The 24,214-nt window shown below is 41.8% G+C and overlaps 1 protein-coding gene across 1 annotated transcript in view; it reads right to left on the bottom strand.

Annotated features, from left to right (window-relative positions):
* The window catches only part of CCSER1 (coiled-coil serine rich protein 1), a 1,156,365-nt gene that overhangs the window by 246,131 nt on the left and 886,020 nt on the right, over nucleotides 1-24,214 (bottom strand). Inside the window, 1 exon segment of the mRNA XM_040327888.1 lies at nucleotides 17,803-17,880. Within this exon segment, the coding sequence (XP_040183822.1) occupies nucleotides 17,803-17,880 (78 nt within the window).

The following is a 24,214-nucleotide window of genomic DNA, read 5'->3' as shown; positions in this document are numbered from 1 at the left end:
TAAAAAGAATGTACATTTTTTCTCCTGTCAGGTACTCTTCACATTCTCTTTTTGAGCTAGAGAAGGCTGTACAAATAGACTAACTTTTTGTTGAGGAGAAAGAGATGTGGGCTGGGATGAAGCCAAGTTGGGTTCATGATGAACTAGGGTGAATAATTTAAAAACCATCTTTTTTGGGCCCATCTACTGTCAGGCTACGGAGTAATCTTTAATACTTTATTAGAGTGAATGGTTTGAACTACAATTGTACCCATCTTATGTCAGGCTTGGGAAGTGGTATGTAATAATGAATTAGGATGGATGTTTGGAACTCCAATTAGGCTCATCTGCTGTTAGGCTAGGACAATGGTCTATAATCATGAACAAAGATGAACATTTTATACTACAGTTGGGTCCATTTGCAAGCAGGTCATAGATAGGCTCAATTTATCAACTGTCTTAGAGTAATATTACTGTAATACATTTGGAAGACCCAGTCTGCTGTTTTTCTGTAATAACAGAACTGAATGGGAAATACACAATGTTTAATATAATTCTGTTTATAAATGTTTTTAGGACATATTTTAGAACAGTGAAGAGTGACATTTCTCATGAGAAGGATACTTTACATTTTAGTTTTTAGGGCGATAATTTTCCAGTCCACAAGAACATTTTGTGATCATTTATGTAGATCTTATCTGACTTTTCTGAATCACAGAAAAGAAAATAATTTTAAATACTTTGTTTAGTTAGAGGTGAGATGCACTCCAAAATATTTAAATATGTCTTTTTAATGTTTTGAAACTAGTTTCTCCAAGAAACACCACCATGTGAGAAGCGGTTTCAATGCTTTTCTCAGGCTTCTGATTAATCCCAGAGCTCAGAATAAATGAGAAGTGTATTAATATCTTCTAGTAGAAACTCTTTTTAAGTTCAGGACAATTACTGCAATGTCATCTAAGTAAATCACAGTTTTTAGAAATGTGCTTCTTCAAAGTGACAGCACATCCTCAGGAGCATTTTGTCAAAGTCCTTTAGGGAACTGCAAAACTTTCTAATCACAACTTTGTTGATAAAAACTTTTCCCTGGTGTTACATTATTTTGTACAGTGACTTATTGTCAATTGTTTAAATATAAATAGCTAATTGTTTATTTATTTTAGAAGTATAGTTAAATAAAAGGTCAACAATGTTTTCGGTTAGTCTAATAATGTGATTTTATGTGGTGGACTGGGTTGATAAATTACTAGAAGAGGCTGGGCATGACCCAACTGTCTTGGTCCATGTTGGAACCAATGAAAGAATACATGGAAAGTGGAGGTTCCTTAAGAATCAATTTAAAGAACTAGGCTGCAAGCTGAAAGAAAGGACTCAAAGATGATATTCTCTGAAATATTGCCATTGCCATGCACAACACAGGAAAAACAGGGGTAATTAGAGAATTGAATGCTTGGCTAAAGATCTGGTGTAAGAAGGAAATGTTTGGGGTTCTAGAGCACTGGGCTGACTTTTCATTGGGGTGTAACCTAAATGCTAAAGATGCTTTGCACCTGAATTTAAGGGGCTCTGCTATGCTGGGAGAGAGGTTTATGGGAAGGTTGGAGTATTTGAACTAGAATTGAGAGAGGATGGTAAACTAGTATTCAATCGGGCAGACAGGTTAGTTAGGGGTCAGTCTTAATAGAGCATGGAATGGGCATAGATGGGGGGAGGGTTATGGCAGATGAAAAGAAGGTTACCATGTTGCAAACAACCATTGGAAATTGTAGTGCTATTTGTACTACTAAAAAAGATATGCAAAACACCAGAGAAAATTGTAATAATACATTAAAGCATTTGTTCACCAATGCCAGAAGTCTGCAAAGCAACACAGGTGAAATGGAAGCTCTGGTGCATGAGAAGAACTATGATTTAATCTGTATTTCTGAACCTTGGCTTAAGTCTTCACATGACTGGGCTATTATTCCTGGATATGCGCTCTTTCGGAAAGACAGGGTAAAAAGGAAAGGTGGTGGGGTCTGTCCCTATGTGAGAAGTGATATCAAAGCGAGTGTGAAAGAGGACCTAGTTGATGGAGAGTGTGATGTGACTGAAGCATTATGGGTGGAACTGCATATAGATGTGCATAGTTCAAAGATAATCATTGGAGATTGTTATAGGTCAACCAAAGTTAATGAGGAGGTAGAGACTCAGCTCCTTGCACAGATGGAAAGGACTGCAAGGGCTGGGACGGTGATAATAATGGGGGATCTTAGGGATATCTATGCGTAACTGATTCTATGAATCAGTCGCATAGATACTCTGAGAGATACGACGGAGTATCTGAGATACTCCGTCGTATCTCGGCTCTGAATCTAGCCCTAATTTATTATATGTTTTTGGCGGACAAAATATCTATTGCTACTGCTTGGAAAAGTCCATGAAAAATTGGTCAGAGTCCTGGGTTGGATTCCTTGCCCACCTCAGTGTACATTCTAAGGAACACTGTGAGCAGGAAGGTAGATTTATTTATTGCAGAAGAGACATCTTTTCTGCACTAAACAGCCAGACTGCTTGCAGTTTATTTTGTTTTTTAAGTTTAATTTTACTTTAGGTCTGTTATTTTTCATTTTTCTTTAACAGACCAAGTTGCCCACCAAAAGTGGCAAAAACTGGGTTGATAAAAACTATGTAACACTGCCAGTGGTGCCTGCAGAAGTCAGATTTTATTCCTGTAGTTAACCTTTATCCTGAAAGGGAAAGAAACACTGTTTATGTTGCTTAAAAAGTGCTTTCTGGAGTTAGGCTTAAGGCTGGGTTCACATACACTATATTGTCAAAAGTATTGGGACACCTACCTTTACACACACATAAACTTTAATGACATCCCAGTCTTAGTCCGTAGGGTTCAATATTGAGTTAGCCCACCCTTTGCAGTGCATTTTTGAGATCAGGCACTTATGTTGGACAAGAAGGCCTGGCTCTCAGTCTCCACTCTAAATTATCCCAAAGGTGTTCTATCGGGTTGATGTCAGGACTCTGTGCAGTCCAATCAAGTTCCTCCACCCCAAACTTGCTCATCCATGTTTTTATGGACCTTATTTGTGCACCTGTCCAAATCATTTGGTGCAGGAGTATTATGTGTGGGGTTGTTTTTCAGGGGGTTGGGCTTGGCCTCTTAGTTCAAGTGAAGGGAACTCTTAAGGCGTCAGCATACCAATATATTATGGACAATTTCATGCTCCCACCTTTGTGGGAACAGTTTGGGGATGGTCCCTTTCTGTTCCAACATGACTGTGCACCAGTGCACAAAGATCCATAAACACATGAATGAGTGAGTTTGGGATGGAGGAATTGATTGGCCTGCACAGAGTGCTGACCCTTAACCTGATAGAACACCTTTGGGATGAATTATAGTAGAGACTACGAGCCAGGCCTTATCGTCCAACATCACTGCCTGCCCTCACAAATGCGCTTCTGGGAGAATGGCCAAACATTCCCATAGACACACTCCTAAACCTTGTGGACAGCCTTCCCAGAAGAGTTGAAGCTGTTATAACTGCAAAGAGTGGGCCAACTCAATATTGAACCCTACAGACTAAGACTGGGATGCCATTAAAGTTCACGTTCATGTAAAGGCGGGTGTCCCAATACTTTTGACAATATAATGTATATGCAAATTGGATACCTTTTACCCATTGGATAGGTAAAATTTTGCACCTGAATCGCACCTGAACCTGTGAACAGACTGCAGCCACATATGTGTGAACCCAGCCTTAATCTGTTAGTCCATACAGAACATACCAGTTCATTTAACACTACCCACTCTAGACAATGTTGCTGTCTAAAGCCTTGTACACACGATCAGATTATCCAACGGGAATTGTGTGATGACAGGCTGTTGTCGGAAAATCCAACCGTTTGTATGCTCCATCGGACAATTATTGTCGGATTTTCAATTGTTGTCGGGATAGCATGCTTTAACTACTTACCCCCCGGACCATATTGCTGGTCAAAGACCAGAGCACTTTTTGCGATTCGGGACTGCGACGCTTTAACTGACAATTGCGCGGTCGTGCGACGTGGCTCCCAAACAAAATTGGCGTCCTTTTTTTCCCACAAATAGAGCTTTCTTTTGGTGGTATTTGATCACCTCTGCGGTTTTTATTTTTTGCGCCATAAACAAAAATAGAGCGACAATTTTGAAAAAAAATAATATTTTTTACATATTGCTGTAATAAATATCCCCCAAAAATATATAAAAAAAAATTTTTTTTCCTAAGTTTAGGCCGATACGTATTCTTCTACATATTTTTCGTAAAAAAAATCGCAATAAGCGTTTATTGATTGGTTTGCGCAAAAGTTATAGCGTTTACAAAATAGGGGGTATTTTTATGGCATTTTTATTAATATATTTTTTTTACTAGTAATGGCGGCGATCAGCGATTTTTTTTCGTTACTGCGACATTATGGCGGACACTTCGGACACTTTTGACACATTTTTGGGACCATTGGCATTTTTATAGCGATCAGTGCTATAAAAATGCATTAGATTACTATAAAAATGCCACTGGCAGTGAAGGGGTTAACACTAGGGGGCGGGGAAGGGGTTAAGTATGCCTGGGTGTGTTCTTACTGTGTGGGGGGGGGGGTGGCCTCACTAGGGGAAACACTGATCTTCTGTTCATACATTGTATGAACAGAAAATCAGCATTTCCCCCGCTGACAGGACCGAGAGCTGTGTGTTTACACACACAGCTCCCGGTCCCCGCTCTGTAACGAGCGATCGCGTGTGCCCGGCGGCGATCGCGCCCGCCGGGCACACACAAGGGAGTCGGGGGCGAGCGGGGGGCGCGCGCGCGCGCCCCCTAGTGGCGGCTATACGATAGGACGTATAGCTACGGGCTTTCGCCCGGGAGAGCCGACCTGCCGCCGTATAATGACGGTGGCTGGTCGGCTAGTGGTTAAAATTGTCCCACAACAATTGTGTGTTGTCGGATTATCTGATCGCATTTCCACTTCCACTTTTTCTACTTGTCAATCATAATATATTGCCAGACAACACGCTGAGCAAGCCTTAAAAGTGTTACTAAGCCCAGGACACTGCATTCACTGTGAATAAAAAGAAAGAGTGCGCACTGGCCTAATGCATTATCCAACAAATGTATTTAAAAATATCTGATAAAACCAAAAAGATGTCTACTCACAAACACAGAATTGTAAACTTGTTCATTGTGCCACATGAGTGGCTAGTCTCTCTCAAATTGTTTGGAATACCAGACCAAGGTAGTCTGGCTCTTAGACTGTGAATGTGTCTGTAAGGTATAGGGTATAAGTACAACTGAGTGAACCATTTGTAACCAGGCTCTGAGGAAGAAGGTTGATCCTACGAAATGCGTCAGCCAGTAGAGTCCCATCTAGGAACCCCTACCTTGGTCTGGTAGTCCAAGCGATTTGAGAGAGACTAGCAACTCATGTGGCACAATGAGCAAGTTTACAAGTCTATGTTTGTGAGTAGACATCTTTTTGATTTTATCTGCTATCTTTTAAACATTTGTTGGATAATGCACTAGGCCCTCTTTCTTTTTCTTTATATTCTTCCAGCATGGGCAAGAAGACCCCAGTTCTAGAGGGCAGCAATGCATCCAAGGAATTATCAATTTTTTTACTTGGTTATGGAGCACTGTGTAGTCAGTTCAATGATGCGCAGGAGTATGTTGTTTCTTTTACTACATTCACTATATCTGGTCTCCCCCAGTATACAATGCATGGAAATGCAATTGTTTTAGTAAATATAAACAGCTAAATACATTTTCTCATCAGCAGTATATAGCAGTCGTGTGTTTTCTATCAGTTCCTGGTGAAGCTTGTAGGAGGAGTTTTTATACTGCACTGAGCTATTCTATGAGGCTGTAGGGCTCCTGACCCTCTGTCTGGACAATGCTGATTGCTGTGCTGATCACATGCACTCTCCCAACAAATCAAAACAACTCTCTAGCAATAGCACACAAAAATGAGCATGAGCAACCAAACTCCATAAACTCTGTCTTATCAGGACTTATCCAGGGGACCAGTGCAGGGAGGGGAGGATCTGTGCATACAAGATCAAGCAGCCTTTTTACACAATGCAGATTAACCTCTTAGGTTCCACAGTGAGTATAACAAGCATGCTTTACTGCATATACAGACTGATTTTACTGTTGTGGGTTTAGTAACTAAATGCAGCTATTGACAAAATAAAACTGAAGAGTACCCACCCATCTAGATTCCACCCACAAATTAAATCTAATCCCTGAGGAAGGGAATTTTGTGCATAATCCCTAACCCCAGGTTCACATTGGAGTGATTTGTCATGAGATTTGAGACATCAAATCGCATGACAAGTCACAGCCTATTGGAACAGTGCCATTGCCTCCATTCGGTGCGACACCGATTTTGCTGCGTCACACCGATTTGCAAAAGTAGTTCCTGCACTACTTTGCCGATTTTAGGTGTGACTTCAATAGACATCTGTGCATGAAGCCACACAGGTGTCTATCAAGTAGCCCCCAAAATCATGCTGACCTTGCTACTTTGAAATCGCGCTACTTCAAGTGAAGTAGCGCAATTTCAAAATAGCATCAATGTGAACCAGGGCTAAAACACAATGGGGGTTATTTACGAAAGGCAAATCCACTTTGCACTATAAGTGCACTGCAAGTGCACTTGGAAGTGCAGTGGCTGTATATTCGAGGGAGACATGCAAGGAAAATAAAAAACAGAATTTTAGCTTGCACATGATTGGATGATAAAATCAGCAGAGCTTCCCCTCATTTCAGATCTAAACCTGCGATTTACAGCGACTGAACTTTCAAGTGCACTTTCAGTGCAAAGTAGATTTGCCTTTCGTAAATAACCCCCATTGAAAGGACCATGTCATTGGAAAAATAAAAATGTATATCTCTAGACCAATCCCTACGGCATGGCACTCTCATGCTTTCCATACAAGATCATTTATGGCCAAGCAGAACATGCATATCATAACAAGGAATAAAATACAAAAACTAAATATTATATGATTACAGCAACCACTTTAGAAGGTCAACTGTAGTGTAACAACATAACCTGGTTACCTTTTGTGATGTCACATATCACGTTCCTTGGGGCTTTGGATATGTTTATTTTTTTTTATTTTTTTATAGTAGGCACACTATCATGGCTTTAATTACAAGTGTACTTTGGAAAGATAAAATACAGAGTTGAGAATTACTTGTACCTACTACCGTCTAAAGCTTACCCTTTAGAAAAGCATTTATTTTTTTGAGAAGTTCATACAATTTAGTTGCATAAACAACTGGTATGTAGAAGCTCTTTATTATTACCTTACTAATGCGTGTAATAGTTTCATGCTCATTTATCTTAATATATGTCCCACAAGGTGACACTAAATGTGTGAAATAAAACAATTAACTGCTTGAAGGATGAAAAATATAATGCCTATTCCTGTCACGGTCACTCTCTGAAAACTGCGGACCAAAGCATGAAAGATGATAATGAAAATCCAAAGTGCATTTAATCTCTCTTATTTAAAATGCTGTCATGGCTATGTTCACTCCTCTTTATTTGTTCTGCTCCCACTCACTGGAGCACAACATGATAATCAGTCATGTGCTCCAATGTTAATCCTGACAGGCAAAATAGAGGAAGATACAGGGCCCAACACAAAAGACACAGTAAACTCATTCACAGACCATCAATGCCTGATTATTTACTAGAGAAACCATCATTTTCAAATGTACAGCTAGGAATACAAACTTTTTGCTATATGTCACAATTTCATTTCTGCATTACAAGAAAAACAATATTATTATTAGGGATAAGCTTGAAAATCGGTTCACACTGGGGCGGCACGACTTCAGGGGCGACTCCGCAAGGCGTCCTGAAGACAACTTCAGAGGCGACTTGCAAAATGACTTCTGTATAGAAGTCAATGCAAGTCACCCCCGAAGTTGTACAAGAACCTTTTTCTAAGTCGGAGCGACTTGCGTCGCTCTTATTAGAACGGTTCTATTGAATAGAATGGGACGCGACTTGTCAGTCAGCTGAGTCGCCCCAGTGTGAACCGGCTCTGATGTTCGAGTCAAATGTAAGTTTGCCAAACAGTGAATATTATGGGGCGTTCGTGGGAAATTCGAGCATCGCGGAGCACCCCATAATGCACTGCGAGATCGCAGTGCAATGCTGTATGATGATTGGCCAAAGCATGCACCTGACTGACATGCTTTGGCCAACCACATTGCGCTCTGCTGAAAGAGCCATAATTGGCCAAAGGCAGGGTGCCTTTGGCCAATCATGGCTTAGGGGGACTAAGTCCACGCCCCACGCTATATAACGGCTGTGTATAGCGTGTGGACAGAGATAGATTGAGCTAGATTAGGCAGGCAGGTTAGTCAGTGGGATGCAGGCAGCATATTCCATATATATATATATATATATATATATATATATATATATATATATATATATATATATATATATATGTATATATATATTTATTTATTTATATACTCTGCATTTTGTGTAGACTAGATATTCAGTCAACAGTGTATTGAAGTGGTTAAGGGGAACCCTGCACCAACATTTAAAAAAGAAAATTGCGTGGGGGTCCCCCCCCCAAAAAAAATCCGTACCAGGCCTTTCAGGTCACAGATTCTAAAACATTCTTCTCAGTCCAGTGAGAGGACACTGCAAACTCTCTTAACCCTATAAAATAATATCAAAACAAAGCATGGCAACCAAATTACTTTTACATTTAGCCCATCTACATACCAATAACAGGACAATCCACATCCCAGTTTCCTTTTAATAGCAATCATAAACCCATCATGTCCAGGCCTAAGTAATTACTAATCTTAAGCAGATAACTTTCCTGGCTAACCACCCATCACAAATAGTTTAACTGGAGTAATTGGCAAATATACATTTCTGTCTACCTGGAAAATCAACACTTCAGTGTATTTCCTAACTCCTGAGATAATAATTGTACCACCAGAATAAGGAAATATTTACCTGTATTGATCAATTAGCAGAATGCAACCCGTAGGTATTCTAAGATATTATTATATGCACAAAAATATTTGTGCAAGGTGAGGCTGAGAGTCAGTGACAGTGCAGTGCGTGTTTGACCAGCCATTTGTCACAAGTTGTTGATGGTGGCTGGGATATGACATTGTGTCTATCACACAAATGCCTTTGCAAACCTGCGTTCACACTTGTGCGGTGTGAATTCCAGCTCTGTTATCTCTACAAAGAGATAACAGGAGCTGTTCAGCGTTTCATCTGCATGGTAGCTGCGGACTTGCTGACCTGGGAGAGGGGAGGGGGGAAGTGTAGTGAGCAGGGAGAGAAATCCTGTTGAGAACTGAACACATCTGCTAATGATGCATGCCCATAGAAGATAATGGGCCTGAATTCGCACCTGAGCCACACTGCAATGCCTAGAAAACGCACATGTTTTTTGGGCAATGCACAGTGCAAATGCATTGCACATATGTGAACCAGCATCATTAAAATCAATGTATTTTATAATGTTATGCGAATTGGATGCGGTGTAAGCACTGCACTGTCACTGACTCTCAGCCTCACCGTGCACAAATATTTTTGTGCATATAATAATATCTTAGAATACCAATTTGAATAGGTGTGAATGGGGCCTCGAACATAGCCCTGACATCATCACTGTGCTGCACATGTGCACAGAGCATAGCTATGGGTTAAACTTAGTAGGTCCCCCCACTACCTGGTAGACCTGGTAGTAATGACTGGTCTTTACTACATTTTACTCTGTCACAGAGACAGATTGCACACATGTTTTCACACTGGATTACTGCACATATTTAAAGGACACCAAATTTCAAGTAATTTTATATACACATCATTCTGTATTCAGTCAATATTTGTTAAGCCAAGATTTTAGCTTCATATTTCTCCTCATCCCATATGAAAAGATTTGTGGTGGGATGCCACATGGCTATCTAGAGCATTTCAGTTGCTGGCTGGACTGTGCATGCTACATGATGATACCATGATATATATATATTTTTTTTTCTTAAGAAGTCATAGGTAATGTATAGGAAAGACAAGAACAAACAGATCTGCTGGGTTGTTTGATTCAAAGCAAGCAGAAATTCATAAATCGTTTCCTTTAATTAAAGATCCAGGCTGCAAAGCTTTTTAAATATATTTCCATTTTTTTTTGCACTTATGTCCCATAAAGATGGTCTAGAAAGTAAGAGAACACCTCAACTACCTCTTAAAATGGACATATTCCTTTCAATTGATTTCATTTAATATGAAAGCTAATGGTTACATTTAATTTAATAACATTTCAAAGAACACAACCATCATATGTAAGAAAACTGAAGTGGTCCTTCATGTCAAGCGATAAACGTTCTTTAGAAGGCCACAGCTTTTCATGGTTTTCTTTTTTCATGCGCTTATGGAATTCAGTGAATAAGATATGTGAAAAAACCTGCTTACCCAATGAGATCAAATCCAGACAGACAAATAATTATTCTGAGACTAGAAACACACTTATTTTCATAAAAATACAATGGAGTTTCTTGACAGCATTTGGATGGATTGAATCAATTTTGTATTGTTTGTTTACATTAATATTAAAAGGAAATTGTTGGGTTGACAAGAAAACACATTTTAAGCTACAATACTCAGCAGTCAAGAAAACTGAAGAGAATAGACATGATTCTTTTCCCCACAATGCTATAGAAAAAGCTGTGGCTAGCCTTTGACCTCTAGCTGATGAAACAAAAAATTCTTAGTGCATTAAAGTGAAAGTAACAGTGTGAATGATTACAACCCGACTGTGGGCAATTAAGCTGATATACCCCCTAAGCTCATATACCTCATTCCACAGTCCTGATTGCTGTTTGATCATTCTGCCAATCCCTCCTGCCAACCACATCACAAGCAATGTAGAGCTATTAACTAAGACTTGTCTTGCAGTGTACATGATGATGATTAGGTACCTAGGGCAGCACAGTGGTGCAGTGAGTAGCACTTTCGCCTAGCAGCAAAAGGTTCGCTGGTTCGAATCCCAACCACGACACCATCTGCCTGGAGTTTGCATGTTCTCCCTGTGCCTGCGTGGGTTTCCTCCGGGTACTCTGGTTTCCTCCCACACTCCAAAGACATGCTGGTAGGTAAATTGGATCTCGTCCAAATTGGCCCAGTATATATGTGTGTATGACTGTGTGTCCCTAGCGAGTCATGATCCTACGGGGTAAAATGACCGCACCAGCCAAGCAGATTCTAGCTGGAAAAAGCGCCCAGAGGCGATTCAGTTCGCATGCGTTGCGCTATACAAGTCATTCATTCATTCATACCCACGTTTCAGACTTTGAGTGAAGAGGACTGGAGCTTTGTCTGCACTATGGACTTAGGTAAGTGCTGTTATTTTAGATCATCCCAAGACAATATTTTCTACAAGCTGAAGGGGCACAATTTATATAATCTTTAAGTGCGTGGAATTCCACTTTAATTGCCTTTTTCTGCAGAATGTTTATGTTTGATTGTTAACTTGTTCAGCTCTTTGAATGTACTATATGAAGCAATATGTAGAAGAAGACATCAACTTGTACCCATGTTCCTCAGCCAGCTCTTGGATGTAAAGTTAACATATCTCATCAAGATATCACAGGAGGTAAGTCTAATGCTTCATACATACCGGCACTGACAGCCCAGACTTTGTGTGTGAGAGCTTTCCTCTACTCATTAACATATTTATCATTGGCTCAGCATCAGCGTGGAGAATATCGGGCTCACTACACTAACTGCGTTCGAGTATGCCTGGGTCCTGAACTTCATGTCAGTAATAACAGAGCATCCAGTCTCCCTTAGGACTATCTGGGAACACTCACAGGGACCATTGCATTGTCTCTAGGACTGTGCTGACACTTGATCCAGGTGTAATCTGAATCTCACACTGAATTTACCTTCACAGAGCACTGCATGAGTATTCATGTCCTGACCTTAGGATTGATCTGCTCATCAATCCCCATGCTATTCAGGATCATATTATCAGAGTTTACTTATTTATATGGAGCAGAGGGTAGATTTTTGTGATGTTGTCCATCATTTACATGGGACCTGCATACACCAAGCTGGATTCCAGTTCTTTTGATAATTGTCATTCACAGACTTTCTTCATATAGTTTCATTAGTCTTTACTTGCATGCATTCAGCTAGTGTCTTCTAATTGTGGTCAATCATTTGGCCAATGCCAAGTTGCATTGCTGTGGGAGAAAATTAGCCCACCCTGCTGTCCACAGATACATTGAGTGCTCCAGTGACTCTCACTTTGCTTTGTGACCTGATGTACAGCAGGCAAATTATATATTGTGGTCAGTTGGCACTTACCAACTCCTTTTCAGGTTTTTCTCAGTTCTCTGGAGTTTCTGAAGTTCTCCAGCAGGTTGGAGTCCTAGTCTGTTTGGGGAAAGGGGTTTTAATGGGGGTTGTCAGGTGTCTGGTTTGGGGGGAAGAGGGGATTGTGTGGTCAGACCTATTCTGGGTGAGGGGTCAGTACATGTGGAGGGGAGGGGTTGGGGTGGTTGGGTGTTTTCGTGTTGGCATTTCCTTTCATACTTTTTTGTATGGTCACAAGTTTTGTAACAAATAATAAGTTGCAGAAACTTTAAGCTAGTGTCAGATCCCTATTTTCTTGTTTTGTTTTGGTAGATTTCATTTTAGGGGACACCCCCCACCATTCGGGTAAGACGCCACATCACAAGGAGGCAAATCCCAGGACTTTTTTCTCTTTAGCTATACATCTGATACGGATACAGTAGATGTGCAGCACAGTACTTTCTTTATACTATTTACAAAAAAAGGATGTACTTTCTAGAATTGAGTATTAAAGGGGTTGTAAACGTTATTTTTTTTATTTTTTAAACAGGTTCCTTTAAGCTAGTGCATTGTTGGTTCACTTACCTTTTCCTTCCATTTCCCTTCTAAATGTTTTTTTTTCTTTGTTTTCTTTGTCTGAATTTCTCACTTCCTGTTCCTCCTCAGTAAGCTGTTCTGGCTGACTAACCCCCAGCCAGAACGGCTCGGATGATGGGGGCAAGCTTACAGGAAGTAAGAAATTCAGACAAAGAAAACATTTTTTTAGAAGGGAAATCAAAGGAAAAGGCAAGTGAACCAACAATGCACTAGCTTAAAGGAGCCTATTTACTTCTGGTCTTTGGAACAACAAAACCTGATTTTTAAAGCCCCTAGTCAATAAGCACAAAAACATTTATTTTTGTTTGGGCCTTGCTATTTTTGGGCCCTATAACAACTGCTTAATTGCCTTACCAGTGAGGACCAAAAACAACTTACTAATCTCCCATGCTAGTAGATAGCCTCCTCCTACCTTCCATAAAAAAAAGTTAATATATATATTATTTAGTAAAATGTATACAATTGAGCTAATTCACATACATAAATTAACTCAAAGGTCAACTAAACATATAACCACCAAGAGGGCTATGAATTCAGAAGAATACAGTGGCCTTCTTAATTACTGTATCTCAGACTGATTTAATACACTAGACATACTGTATGTAGCATGAAGTGGCTATCTGAAACACTGGTAGACTTTCAACTAACTTAATACAAGAGGGGGAAGCAGGTGTTTGTTCCTACAGTATATCAAACTATGCTCAGCCTTAAACAGAAAAAATGTACTAAGCCATATGGCTGTATAAGCTGGGAGCTTAGGGAAATGCTGACTTTTACTGCACTAAAATAAGTCCAGACTGCAGTGTCAGTTCACATTAAATCTGTTGTCCCATTCACTCCAGTAGACTTCCTGGGCATCCACATAGTAGATCTGCTGACATCTAGAGCAACTCTTCTTATTTTATAAAAGCATGAGAGGCAACTTAGATCCAGTGCCATAGATTAGGCATTGCTCTGTATCATGGTGGAACATGTGTGATGCTCTAGTAAGCAGAACTATAGTATATTGCTTATAAAAATATCAATTTTAATATATATCAATTAAAATCAACTGCAAACAGATACCAAAAGTCCTAAAATAAATATCATGGGGTCCCATTAATTAACAAAAATATGCACAATTATTCATGTTTCAAAATTGTATCAATTAAAGGTATCCACACCATGACAATACTTCCTGTAGTGAAAAGCCAATGAAAAGACTGTCAATTTAGATATCTTATGTAACATTCTGATGGAATACATCAAAATAGAAAGCATAATAATCCTTGCATATCTAGTAATCCATTAGATTTAATACACATAAGCATACAGTATGTCACATTAGTAGATTGCATGCATATGATTTGTTTAATAACAACAGCCTAAAATGTTTATTAAACCAGATCTGTTGCACTTACCCTGTACGTGTGTCTTGTGGATGTAAGGTGGTCAGCAAGCTAGGCTCCACCTGACATGTTTTGTCACAGGGAATGTTGACAGGGGCCAAAAGTTCCCTGTGATGAAATGCATTAGGTGGACCTAAGTTTGCTGATGTCATCTCCAGACACACTGGAGAGGACTTTTCATGTCTGTTATTCATTTCTTTTGAGTATCCTACTTATTAAAAAACAATGATTTTAAATGATATTAAACTATTTGGCCTTCAGGTGGAGCAAGCTAGGCTCCACCTGACATGTTTTGTCACAGGGAATGTTGACAGGGGCCAAAAGTTCCCTGTGATGAAATGCATGAGGTGGACCTAAGTTTGCTGATGTCATCTCCAGACACACTGGAGAGGACTTTTCATGCCTGTTATTCATTTCTTTTGAGTATCCTACTTATTAAAACACAATGATTTTAAATGATATTAAACTATTTTTTACATAATCCTTTTGCATATTCTGTCTATTAAGGCTATTGTGAGCCCATGGTGGATTTGTTCCCGACCGATCATCTCTATTGATCATGCTTTTGATGCACTTAAAATTCACACACAGACTTAAGACCTACAGTGTTAGGGGTCCAGCATTTCTGGTCTATATATGATGGCAGTGGAGCACAGTAGTCAGCACAATTTGAAGTGTTTCATCACAAGATTCTGACGCTTTAATCACCAATAATGTGAATTGTACTCATAGGTTTTCACAACTTGCTTATATATTGTGGATCTCATTTATATTAATTTTTCAGCTTGCTTTTACACTTATTTATACTGGTCTATAGATGAATGTCCACTATGAACTTATTAAAAGGAACAGTGCCCTTTATTATTTAGACTGAGTGTATAGTAATCACATATAGAGAAAGTGGAACATACAGAATTGGATTTACTTAGTGTGTTTGTCCTGTATTTGGATAAAAAGGAGTGTACCATTTCCCTTCCCCTTTTTTAGGTTAATACACTGAACACAGTATATATTGGTTATATTTATATTTTTCAGAGCACAAGTTTGCAAACATTAGAGGGGAAAGCAGGTATCCAAAATTGTATTCCTCTTCACTTTGTTCAGTATACAGTGTTTGTATTTTCAAAACAAAAGTGCTGGACTGAAACATTTTGATCCCAACAATTTTCAATGCAATAGATCTGTTTCTGCACATTTGTAGTCATCAGGATGAGTATGGAGAGTACACATATGTGCCTTCTGCATTTGAAAAAAAAACTCCGTAAATTCTGTGAGTTTCTGGCAGCAAAACCAGCAGATATGAGTACATGAGTGCCACACATCATACCTGAACCTGCCTGCAATACTAATGTAATGTGAATAATGGACATAAAAGTCATCAGCACTATACCTGCGGTGTAGTAATGTCTGTCAGAGACATAATGCTTGACAGGGATTATAGGCACTGAAATAGTAAAACACCAAATGGTGCATACTGTAAGTTCAGTAACTGACAACCACAGTGTACAGAACATCACAAAGCTCTGCTCCGCAGCCAACAAAGTTCCCCACTTTTGTTAAACTTATGACCCTGAGACTGTGGGCAACACAGTCAACTTAAAATACATAACTTTATAAAATACTGGAACAATCTTACACGACCTGGTAATAATGGCCGAAGCATATATCCATAAGATGTCATGGCATCTAATCATAAGTCAGCAGGACAGGCTAATCACAGACATCACATGATATAGAAGCTATGCCACCTCTTGGGCATTGAAGTCCACCAAAAGAGCACCTGGGAGGTTATTTCACAAAGGCAAAAATGTATTCCTAAATTTACCATATAATGTTCTTTTTTTACCCAGTAAAAACATGTTATATAAATCAGTGCAATAATATAAGTAATGTAATTCCTTCCCCAAACCTCCTGTAGTGCTAGTCCCAAACAAATGAATAAAGTTTTACAACAATGAAAAAACTCACAATCCATATATTTCCCATCTGTGGGTGTTAACAGAGAGAGATGTTGCTCCAAAAGAATGGTCTCGGTTTCTCTTATAAGGCTATAGGCCTCACCACACGTGCCTCTCAAAAGAGGTCCGCACTCCTCCGCCATCTTATCCTCTACTCTTTCAGACTCAAAACCCCTCTTTTCTATTGCTCCCACCACACTATCCTTAGCTTCATAACAATGGGTGGGTAACACCTAAATAAGGGCAGTAACCCCCTCTTACAAGTGCTGGGATCATAGATGCCAGAATATAGAAGTGGGATACAGCTAAGGCCTTGTACACACGGGCAAACATGTACGATGAAAACGGTCCGCCGGACCGTTTTCAGCGTACATGTCTGCCCGGGGATTTCTGCATGATGGCTGTACACACCATCATACAGAAATCCGCGCGTACTCGATACGCGGCGACGAGGCCGCGCCGTCGCCGTGACGATGACACGGCGACGTGCGCGGCCCTGCCAGTTCAATGCTTCCACGCATGCGTCAAAGTCAATCGACGCATGCGAGGGATGGCGGCCGCTCGGACATGTACGGTAGGTCTGTACAGACGACCGAACATGTCCGACGTTCAGGATTCCAGCGGGCTGTTTCTAAACAAGTTTGGAAATATTTGCTCGCTGGAAAAAGGCCCGGCGGGCAAATGTACGCTGGAATCCTGTCCGCTCGGCTGTACAGACGACCGAACATGTCTGCTGAAACTGGTCCGCGGACCTGTTTCAGCAGACATGTTCGGTCGTCTGTACGGGGCCTAAGTGTGCACGCTATGTCTGCTGAAATTTTTTGACTGTGTGGTGGCATCCTCAAAGGGTGAATCTGCCATACTGTGTACACAGAAAACAGAAAATTACTTGGATCATGAAAGTTTTTTTAAAGATTTGTTTTGGCCTCCAAGCAATATTTAATCATTAAGCCCTGTACACACGACTGGGATTCACGGCGGTAAAAAGTCCGCCAGGAATCCCAGGGGGAAAATTGAGAACCTGTTTGGTAACTTTCCCCCTGTACACACCACAGATTTTCCAGTCTGGAAAACTGCGGTGAGAGCTTTGGCCGAGAATCCTGGCCGTTTGTATGCTCCACCGCAGTGTTTCCCATAGGGAAACTGCCAGGAAAAAGACCCCCGGGAATCACGGCAGGAAAAAAGAGAACATGTTTTCCTGTCGGGAAAACTGCCATGGAGCATACACACGGCCAGTTTTCCCACCCAAAAGCTGTCATGGCAGTTTTTCGACGGGAAAACTGGTCGTGTGTACGTGGGATTCGAATTTAACTCTGCTATAAATTCTAATGGGATTATGCAATCTATTGTAGAAAATGTTTTTTCCTCTATAAAAAATAAATGTCTCTATAATTGTTTTGTTTTGCAATTTTTAGTGCATTTTCCAAAAATATAGTCTTCATTTAAGTTGCACATAAGGTGCATAGCCAAAGATGTTTACTAAAAGCCAAGTATCATACCTTAAAAGGATGGTTCCTTTCGGCAAAAGGGCTAATTGGAAGTGAAGCTGTGCTACTTGCTGGGCTCATCTCAGTGCTCTGTAAGCGAAATAGACAAAACAGGTGTTTACTCTTTCAATATAAACATCAAAGAGCATACAGAAGAGACAGAAGAGATAGATTGCTGTTCAAATGCTTGCACAAACAGCAACTTAGATCAAATTTATTTCAGCATTTTGTGCTTTTACAGCTTCTTTTGGTTGGTGTACATGTTATAGTGCCATTCAGTCAAACAAATGCTAAAGTCCTTTGACAGCTTGTCTACACGTTCCTAGGAGGATTGTGATAGCAGCAAAACCAAAAGATAAAGTTGTCTACAATGTACAAATGTGGTAATGTGACAGCAAGGGGACATGGTTAATGTGAAGAGTAAGAAATTTGATCCAAGGGAAAATCCACCAATACGCAAATAAGTGACATGCAACTGATGGGCGCAAACAAGTAAAAAGCATAACTGATATTATCTGAATGTGAAAGGGTTACAAACTGCTGCTGTATAATAAAGAAATTGCAAAAAATATTTGTGTAAACAATACAAACAAACCAATGAATGCAGTTCAATAAAATATTAGCTCACAGTGTACTTCTTTCGAGTCAAACCGCTAACATTTGCAATTTCGGATGGGCATAACCTTATAAGGCTTAAAGGAACACTAAAGGTTCGTTTTTTATTAGATCAATTGATTGCTGTAAGCTAGAGCATTTAAATATCACTTACCTCGTTTTTCCTTTTGACCTCCAAAATACAGTAATCCAGGTTTGAAAATGCCATTTCCTGCCTCTCCTCTTCTTGCTTTCCACCAGCATCTGAGCCGTTTTGCATGGTGGAAAGCAGAATGTGCTCACCCCCTCCCTATGACTACAGCCCTGCGTGAAGATGCTCTCTTATTCCTCACAGGCATGGAGGCTAAGCCTAATGGGAACTGTGGTTCCCATTAGGCCGTGATGTAGCAAGAATGAATGCGCACCGCAAACCAGGAAGTCAGTGAGAATAATGATTCAGGAGTGACGGAGGTGAATAAAACAGCTCGATTTCAAGAGGTATCAAACTAGTTATAATGCAAAACATTACTTTTTACTTTATCAGCTACTGTCAGACTTTAATTTAAGAGGAAAATATTTTTGTCTTTACAACCCCTTTAAGAGATAGAAGGGGGTGGGGCAATGAAAGACATTGAAATTCAGACTGAGCATATAGCCATAAAAGGCTTGAGGGGTAAAAGGGGGTGCAGCGCAGCAAAGCAAAATGTTTACAGAAAGAGAGCTAATATTTGTATTTCATTTTAGCTCTCTCTACCTTTGGATCGAGTGACTAGTTTGATTTCCAGTTGAACTGAAGGTAACCTGTCCTTTTTTTTAACATGTGCTCAAGGTTAGTTGTCCAAGTTTGTAACATTTGCTTTAATATTCAAAAACAAGAACATGGAATATTAAATCACCCACCATTAACCCAAGTATATAATAAATATATTCTTTATTATGCACAATATATACAGTACCTACTAAAAAAACATGTACCCACAATTGATTCCTATCACAGTAAAATAGACCATGCATTAGACACAGCCCTAAACACACAAGACCTTTTCAAAGTAAACCTTTCCTAAGAGACATTTGGGCACTGTCATACTGCTTACAGTGATTGTAAAGTATTTCCCTAAAAAAAAAAAGAAATAACATGTTATACTTACCTTCTCTGTTGCAGTGGATTTGCACAGAGCAGTCCAGATCTTCCTCTGCTCAGGTCCCTCTTCTGTGATCTTGGCTCCTCCATCCTGTTCAGTGCCCCCACATCAAGCAGATTGCTATGGGGGCACCCAAGCCAAGTCACAGCTCCCTGGGTCGAATCAGACATGGAGCCCTAACCTGGCCCCATCCCCTTTCTCTAATGATTGGCTTGTGGACTTTAATTGACAGCAGCGGCAGCCAATGACGCCACTGCTGTGTCTCAGTCAATCAGGAGGAAGAACCTTGGGTGGCTGAGACACTCGTGGACATCACAGTGTTAGGGAGGCTGAGGGGGGCTGCTGCACACAAAAAGTGTTTTATCTTAATGCATACAATGCATTAAGATAAAAAAAACTTCTGACTTTACAATCCCTTTGGGGGGGTTTGAAGCCTCTTGTTATATGATATGATGAGGTGCAATCATTTTTTTCATATTCCAGTGTGTGATCGCAGTAATCTTATAAAGCAGATGGTGCTTGGAACCAAAGCAGACACCAACCTACATTTTTTTGCAGGCTGAGATTCTGAGTTATTAATCAAATAACAAAACAGGAAATGGACTAGCAGGACATCTATGATTGCAGGTTATTGGTGGTATTAAAGTCAGAGAATATTGCGGCTGTGCACCCTGAATGAAAATAAATACATATTTGATTGAAATGTACCTTTAATACATTAGATTTAAAATCCAATAAAAATAAACAGATGTCCTGTGTCAAAAGTCAAACAAATGAATTTTAAAAAACATATTTTTTATACATATCTGCTGTGATAGTTAGCAAGTATTTACATCTATAAGTTTCTTTACCCTGTTATAGAAGCTTTTACAAACACAGGATGAAAGAAGCAACTCAGCAGGTAGTCTGTTTTCCCTGAGTCATTTTTAAATGCAACATTGACTAAAGTGTGCTTTTAACTGATCTGCTGTCAAGTGATTTGGGTAACCAAGATAATGTCAGTATTTTTTCTGTATTTATTATAACAACAATGATATAAACATCTACAATATATTATCAAAATCATTGGGACACCTGCCTTTACACACACATGAACTTTAATGACATCCCAGTCTTAGGCCTGGTACACTGGTACGACAAATGCTCCAACATTGGGAGCTCATGTCGCATGATGTGTAAAAATCAATGTTTCCCTATGGGAGCCGTCTTAACTGGTCTGACACAAGTATCACTGAACTTGGATTAAAGTCTGATCGCCATCTTGACTCATCTCAGATGGCTAACATGATTGGGAGACCATAAGAGCTGAAAATTAGTACAGCTATGGTCCATACACTGCAATGTATAACTGGAAAACCCAAGAGGCAACCATGGTCTACTACTTCCAGTTAATGCCTATATCTACCTACAACTAGCAGAACCTGGGGATTTTGCCAACTGGGTGGACTGAGTGGACACTTTTATGTGTTAACCACTTCCATACAGGGCACGTATACACCTTCCCGCCCAAGCGAATTTTCAGCTTTCAGCATTGTCGCAATTTGAATGGCAATTGCGCGGTCATGCTACACTGTACCCAAACAAAATTGGCGTCCTTTTTTACCCACAAATAGAGCTTTCTTTTGGTGGTATTTGATCACCTCTGCGATTTTTTTTTTTGCGCAACAACTAAAAAAAGACAGAAAATTTTGAAAAAAAAATACGTTTTTATTTTTTTCTGTGATTTTTTTGTAAATAAGTACGTTTTCTCTTTCAATTACGGGCACTGATATGGTGGCACTGATGGGCACAGATGAGATGGCACTGATGGACATCGACAAGGTAGTACTGACGGGCACAGATGAGGTGGCACTGATTGGCGGTGCTGGTATGCGGCACTGATGGGCACACATAGGCGGCACTCATGGGCACACATAGGCGGCACTGATGGGCACTCATGGGCGGCACTGATGGGCACTCATGGGCGGCACTGATGGGCACTCATGGGCGGCACTGGGCACTCATGGGCGGCACAGATGGGCACTGTGGGGTGGCACAGATGGGCACTGTGGGGTGGCACTGATGGACACTGTGGGGCGTCACTGATGGACACTGTGGGGCGGCACTGATTTACTTGTTGCCAGTCAGTGCCCATTTGTGGGCACTGATTGGCATCTTTTTTTTTTTTCAGACTTTTTTTTTAATTTTTTTGACTTTTTTTTTCCCCATTTTTATTTGTTTTGCCCTTCCCTGGTGGGCATCCCTGGTGGTCCATGTGGCGATCCGAGGGGGGGCTGCACTGATAAACAATCAGCGCGAACCCCCCCTGTCAGGAGAGCCGCCGATCGGCTCTCCTCTACTCGCGTCTGTCAGACGCGAGTGAGGAAGAGCCATCGACGGCTCTTCCTGTTTACATCGTGATCAGCCGTGGTTGGACAGGGCTGATCACGTGGTAAAGAGTCTCCGTGAGAGACTCTTTACCGAGATCGGTGTTGCGGGGTGTCAGACTGACACCCCGCAACAACGATCGCCGCGATGCGCGCCCCCGGGGGCGCGCAGCGGCTGAGAATCCTGAGGACGTCATATGACGTCCGGTCAGGATTCTACAACCACTTTGCCGACGTCAATTTGTCATTGGCGGGCGGCAAGTGGTTGATTTAAAAAAAAAAAAAAAAAACGACATTGGGTTCCCCATCTGAGAGCATACGAGGCCCTTTGGTCTGGTATGGATTTTAAGGGGAACCCCTATGCTGAAAAAAACGTGTAGGGGTCCCCCCAAAGTTCATACCAGACCCTTATCCAAGCACGCAGCTCAGCTGGTCAGGAAAGGGGTGGGGACGAACGAGCGCCCCCTCCTGAACCACACCAGACCGCATGCCCTCAACATGGGGGGGTACTTTGGGGAACTGGTGCGCAGTCATGTTGGAAAAGGAAGGTACAATCCCCACACTGGGCCATATCCACAAAAGAGATACTCCGGCGTAAGCCGTCGTATCTCTGGTTCTAACTTTGGAACTGATCCTCAGAAGCAGTTTTCCTAAGTTAGGCAGAAGATCCGACATCTGTAAGGGACTTACAATGCCGGATCTTAGGATGCAGTACCGCATCCGCCACTGGGGGCATTTCGAGTCGAAATGCCTCTTCTAGTATGCAAATTAGCACTTAGGGCGATCCTCAAAGCTTTTGTGCCTAGTTTTTTCGCCGTAAGTGTTAGTTTGCCTGGTGTAAAACTAGGGCTGCTTTTACAAAGTGTAAAGTTAGTCACACCTTGTAAAGGCCCATTCAAGCGACGGCATTTGGTATGCATTCCCGAGGGAGAACTCCACGGCAATTTGTAAATTCCAAACCGGCATGGGTTCCCCCCCAGGAGCATACCAGGCCCTTAGGTCTGTTATGGGTTGTAAGGAGACCCCCCTCCGCCGAAAAATCGACGTAGGGGGTCCCCCTACAATCCATACCAGACCCGTATCCAAAGCACGCTACCCGGCCGGTCAGGAATGGGAGTGGGGACGAGCGAGCGTCCCCCCCCCTCCTGAGCCGTGCCAGGCCGCATGCCCTCAACATGGGGGGGTTGGGTGCTCTGGGGCAGGGGGGCGCACTGCGGGCCCCCCCACCCCAGAGCACCCTGTCCCCATGTTGATGAGGACAGGACCTCTTCCCGACAACCCTTGCCGTTGGTTGTCGGGGTATGCGGGCGGGGGCTTATCGGAATCTGGGAGTCCCCTTTAATAAGGGGGCCCCCAGATACCGGCCCCCCACCCTAAGTGAATGGATATGGGGTACATCGTAACCCTATCCATTCACCTGTAGGCAAAAAGTAAAAGTTAATAAACACACAACACAAGGGTTTTTAAAATAATTTATTATTCTGCTCCGGATGCCCCCCCTGTCTTCGTTATTAGCTCAATTACCAGGGGGGGCTTCTTCTTCCACTCTCCGGGGGTCTTCTCCGCTCTCCGGGGGGGGGGATTCTTCTTCCGCTCTCCGGGGGGGGGGCTTCTCCGGACTCCGGGGGGCTTCTTCCATCTTCTCCCCTCTTCCGCTGTTGACTCGGCGAACCCCGGCTCTTCTGCAGCTCTCCGGTGCCTTCTTCTTCAGCGCTGGCTGCCTGCTATGTTTGTGTGTTAGCTCGATTTCAAACAGGCAGCCGGCGCGGTCTTCTGTGACGTCATCTTCTCTTCTGTTCTTCTCCCCTCTTCCGATGTTGACTCGTCGCCTGTTGTCGCTGTAATGATGGAAGCGCGCCTTGCATCCCATTTATATAGGCATCACCGTCCCATCATGCTCCGGCAGGTACCCACGTGGTGGGTGCACGTGGGTAGGCACCCACCACGTGGGTACCTGCCGGAACATGATGGGACGGTGATGCCTATATAAATGGGATGCAAGGCGCGCTTCCATCATTACAGCGACAACAGGCGACGAGTCAACATCGGAAGAGGGGAGAAGAACAGAAGAGAAGATGACGTCACAGAAGACCGCGCCAGCTGCCTGTTTGAAATCGAGCTAACACACAAACATAGCAGGCAGCCAGCGCTGAAGAAGAAGGCACCGGAGAGCTGCAGAAGAACCGGGGTTCGCCGAGTCAACAGCGGAAGAGGGGAGAGGATGGAAGAAGCCCCCCGGAGTCCGGAGAAGCCCCCCCCGGAGAGCGGAAGAAGAATCCCCCCCCCGGAGAGCGGAGAAGACCCCCGGAGAGTGGAAGAAGA

Source organism: Rana temporaria, chromosome 1 (assembly GCF_905171775.1).
Source record: "Rana temporaria chromosome 1, aRanTem1.1, whole genome shotgun sequence".
Lineage (NCBI taxonomy): Eukaryota > Metazoa > Chordata > Amphibia > Anura > Ranidae > Rana > Rana temporaria.
Note: the sequence above shows the minus strand (reverse complement) of the source record. Positions and strands in the feature narration are given on the sequence as shown.